The 5,000-nt window shown below is 40.6% G+C and overlaps 1 protein-coding gene across 1 annotated transcript in view; it reads right to left on the reverse strand.

Moving 5' to 3' along the window:
• Nucleotides 1-5,000, reverse strand: part of LOC138004091 (uncharacterized) — a 70,031-nt gene that overhangs the window by 34,899 nt on the left and 30,132 nt on the right. The window contains exons 8-9 of the mRNA XM_068850494.1: nt 1,602-1,978; nt 1,002-1,169 (exon numbers count right to left, since the gene is read on the reverse strand). Of these exons, the coding sequence (XP_068706595.1) occupies nt 1,002-1,169; nt 1,602-1,978 (545 nt within the window). The remainder of the gene's footprint in view (nt 1-1,001; nt 1,170-1,601; nt 1,979-5,000) is intronic.

The following is a 5,000-nucleotide window of genomic DNA, read 5'->3' on the forward strand; positions in this document are numbered from 1 at the left end:
ATTGTACAAAATCGCGCGCTCTCATTGGCTCGCTATCTCGGATTATCAGCCGATAATCACCTCGACGGACAAAATAGCTGCCAGTACTCGTTTTGCCACTGTAAGTGAGGATGATTTTCGCGTTGAAAGGTTTTTTTTTTTCCCTTTTTTGAAATAATCACCTGTGTATTTATACTAAAACAATTAATTGTTAAATACAAATCAACGGACAGTCTTTGCAAAATGTGTCTTTAGCCAAGATCATAGGATAGGCATTGCAATAAAGTCGATACAGTCTAAAATGAAATCACCTGTCATGACTGGTAGAAATTTCAGACGAGGCAAAAATTAGCCACCTAGAAATTTCTACAGACCTGAAGTGCCCCTATAACTTCCCCGTCCCCGGTAGCAGAGGTCTATTTTCTTTTGCGTTTTCTGTGCTAACGAGTACGGGAAAAGAGACTTCTGCCATGGATCGAAACTCGCCGTATTGAGCATGCACAGAGGTTACTTAGCGATCGAATCCTCATGTGTTGGTTTATGCAAGTATTGTGGAAACCTTTTTAGGTGATTCAGACAAATTTTAAAACATTCAGACGTTGGATGCCTCTGAATATAAACTTATTCAAGGTCCCTTCAAAGTCAGTCTATCCACGAGCTTGTGTCACGCAACAGGCTGGGTCGATTGGGCTTGACTTAAAAAATATATATATATATATTGGGCTTGAATTGAAGAGGACAACTCACGGTTTTCATGATTTTAAAAACAGTAAAAAATGCGAATGCTTTCCTGATACTAATAAAATTCCATAAAAAATTCTGAAATGTCCTAAAGTTTGTTGCTGTTGTTGTTGTTATTGTTTCTCTTGTGTAGAACGAGAACGAAAAGCTAAAAATGGAACCTTTTTCTTCATTTGCGACAAGACTTAGTCTAGCTATACATAGAGTCGAACCAAAGAACAACATCTTTATAACCCTGGACAGCTCATCACTAAGTCACATAATTAGTACGCACTGCTCACCACAGAAATGTCATCGTGAACTCCTGCAAAGTTCTGTAGTTCTCGGATACAAATCTTAAAAGAACGTGCAGATACGTCTTCTAACCAGACACTGGCTGCGTCATGCTTCAGGCTTGATCTATAATGCTCGGCTGTTACGAAGACAGTAGGTTGTGAAGAGAATTTCCCCTGATAATTTAAAAATTAAAGGAAACATCTAAATCCAACCCGTAGGTGTTTAGACACTGCTAAGGTGACAAACATTGTTGAGAAAATCTTGAGCACATGCGATCAATTGGTTGGGTGCGATAGCACACCGAGTTGAAAAGGTGGTTTGGTTTAATACTTCATTACCAAAATCAAAGAGCCCAAACAATTATCTCATTCACGGAAAGAGGGGCTTCAAATGCTTGCAATACCACCATTTTTTGCATGCTGATGCAATCAAACACACTTTCAAAATCTGTAGTGTTACCTGAAGCGAATTTGCGCGTATACGTAGTCTGTTTGGTGGTTGGCGAAGGATAGTCTATAGAATTTTAAAATTAACCATTATGTCACTCCTCGTATAGAAGCAACAAATCCGTGGAGGAAAGACATCAATGTACTGAGTTTACTTACGCTTGGCAAAGTGACAGTCTGACAACTAGTTCCAGTCCACCAACGAGTAAACTTTTTCTCGCCCGCAATTCCTCCGGGAGGAGCTCCCTGATAAGCGACCCAATCCACAGTAGCAAAGCTATCTGATGGGTAATCATTTCTTCCTGCTCTGGTCACACATGCAGTGAATTGAGTACTGTTCACACTTTCAACCCAAGGAGTAGTGGCTTCATGGACGTAGGCTGGATCAGAGTAGTTCACATGATTCACGGTAAGCTGTATGAAGATCTTTTGGTGAGGGTAAAATATGAATGGTTCAAATTGAATGGTTTCACACTGATCTTCTGCCCAGGAAGGGTGATTCTTGAACTGATGTCTACCTTTCTGCAAAGGAAAACCTATAAAATAAAAAATGAAATGAGTAAGTTGGTTATTAACTAAGTCTCTCTCACAACTGGGTATAATTAAGTACGTATAGCTTCTTCTTTGAAGATGTTTGCATACCAGTTGCATCATATTGTCAGTCTTGTGCTCGAAGTGCTCTTAAAGGCCAATCGTTGTTGTCATATATTCTAATTCCAGTTGTTTTAGAACCCTTTTCCTTGCCCGCGTGGTACGTACAGCCTCTCTACGCCGGGTGGTGTATGCGACGTATTGTAAACGGCTTACTAGTTGTGGCATCCAGTTTCCGTATCTCACTGATCTTCCAATCAATAAGGTTAAGGCTGTAAGTCACCAGTGGCACAGCCAATTAATTTATGCCCTTAATCCTTTTTTCTGCATTAAGTTCACTTCGTAACACCAATCGCACGCGTCTGAAATATTCTTTGCGAATCTTGTCCTCACCATCATCGTTTTATTATTATTATTCTTCTTGTTATAATAATATAATATTCTAATGATGAGAGGTTTTGAGAAACATTTTAGAATAAAAAATAGCGATATAAAAACATGACGTTTCGGCGACGACATGTCACCATTATCATATGCAAATTATAAGAAGATAGTGAACGTTATATATACAATTCTCGGTTTTCAGCTGACGTCATAACCTTATGCAAATTAGGTTTCCGCCATTCTGGTGCCCCTGATTATAGGGAAATGTATGACATTTTGAGCGCTCACGTTGGAAGTCTTCAAATAATTCATCTTTCCAATGGATATTTCCCAAGAAAGCGACCCAAAATCACTCGACGAGGTACCAGTACTTTCATCCTACGCAAAAAAAACCTCGAAAGCCACGTTCGAGAGCGCTATTTGAAGAAGATTTTCTGTCGTTTGCGTAGACCCAGCGGCCATACGGAGCGATCAGTTGGCTCCTCTAGAAGTCTCAGACTTGCTTTCCTAGTTAGTTTTAGAGACAAGCTACTATACAAACAAGCAGTTTAAGGCCTTCAAAATTTTGAAAGCGTACAACCAGATGATTTCTGGTTTCGTTGCGTCCGTTTAAGCAAGGGAAGGAAATCGCGGGCAAGATTGTTGTTGTTTGTGGCGAAGGTGACTCGGAAGTTTGACACTCGGCGTCGACCTTATCTGTATCAGTTTCCAGTTGGATTTCTTTTAATACCTTCGCTAACTGCTATGGCCGCCAGATGAGAAGAAAAGGCCTCCTCATTCCCTTTGTTTCGATGATTTCCCTCTTCTTCTGTCAAAGTACTTGGTCGATTAAAGTCTCAGTCCTTCACCTTGAGAAGGTGAGAAGCTTTTTTCCTTCGAAATTCGTCCGATTTCCTTCAAACTCAGTCAGTTTGGGCGCTCCACCCCTCGCATTCGCCTGTCGAATTTCAGCGAAATCGAATAAAACGCCTCCGAGTTAGACATTTGCTAACCTGAGTATCACAAACGCCTGATACTCAGGTTAAATTCACCTCATTAAATATTCAAAACCGGAGCACCGCATTTGCATCGGGCATATTTAATGAGATGAATTTTCGAAGATGAATTTTTCCGCGACGTTGTGGTTTAATCGGTCGAAATTGAGCACACTTGTTTGAGGGGTTCAAGCGCTTCGGTGGTGTGAATTGGGAAGACATCGGTGGAAACCCGGCCGAGAAACGCTTTATCGAAAAAAACAACTTTCGAAAAATTCGCTCGCCTTTTACCCTAAAACCCTGAACCAACGCGTGCTAAATCGCTGCGAAAGCTTTACAGGATAAAACACAACTGTTCACAGCAAAAGCCGTTACTGGCAATTACCGCAAAATCTTTAATTGCTAAACCTGTAAAGACAATTTCAGCAAAATAAGTCCAACCCCACACTTAAAGTTAAAATCTAACATTAAACCGTGAGGCAATCGCTGCGAAAGCTTTTAAATTGTCCTTTGTTCGTTGTATCTGTCCCAGAGTAAGGCAGGCTTCCCAGAAACAAAGTCATTCGATTTCGTGTCGTCTCGGCTTATCTGTGAAATCCACGCGTTTCGGCGATCTTCTGTTAGCTGTTTATAACTTTCACCGTTCTTACCAACAACGATAGGTATACGGAATAGACTAATACCTTCCTTGTTTCCAGATTTTACTCCACAGCCAGGTATTATACAGAGAACCATCGCACTACAACTCACTCACATCTCTCTCTACGCGTCTCTGTTTACGATTCGAGGGGCTCCACAATGGCGGTTAACGACGGTTGTCAAGGACTAAGGTCACGTGGGTGAAAACCAAGAATAGTGAGTGACAAATTACATTGGAATAAACGAGGCGGGAATCAACAAAAGAATGGGAAAAATTGTTAAATAAACAGTTTCGCTGGAATGGAGTCATTCTGAGTGTTCAGAGTCGATCTCTTTTTCCTTATCAAAAGCATCTCGTAAATAAGGCACTCAAATTTTCCGTGGCATTTCTTTAAGATGGTAAAATGCTCGTGAAGATTGGTAGGTCTTTGATAGTGTGTATCCTTCAGGTGTTTACCGATGACGGAATACTTATGCTCCTCGATGGGCAGGTGGAGGTGGCGGCTCGTGTAGCCCATATAATTCGAATCACACGAATTATATTGATATTCATACACAACAACGCATTGCTGGTTTACAAGTGAGGGCTTTGTTTCCGTAACTTTTAAATCTTCAGATATTTTCTTACTTGTGAAAACTGGTTGCATTAATACACGATCGATTTTCTTTCCAAGATCGTTTAGTTGCTTGCGAACGGAGTCGGCTAAGATCAGAAATCTGCCGACTCCGTTCGCAAGAAACTATTCCGTCATCGGTAAACACCTAAAGGATAAACACAATCAAAGACCTACCAATCTTCACGAGCATTTTACCATCTTAAATAAATGCCACGGAAAATTTGAGTGCGTTATTTACGAGATGCTTTTGAGAAGGAAAAGAGACCGACTCTGAACACTCAGAATTACTCCATTCCAGCGAAACTGTATATTTAAAATATTTTCCCATTCTTTTGTTTATTCCCGCCTCGTTT

This window comes from Montipora foliosa, chromosome 5 (assembly GCF_036669935.1).
Source record: "Montipora foliosa isolate CH-2021 chromosome 5, ASM3666993v2, whole genome shotgun sequence".
Classification (NCBI taxonomy): domain Eukaryota; kingdom Metazoa; phylum Cnidaria; class Anthozoa; order Scleractinia; family Acroporidae; genus Montipora; species Montipora foliosa.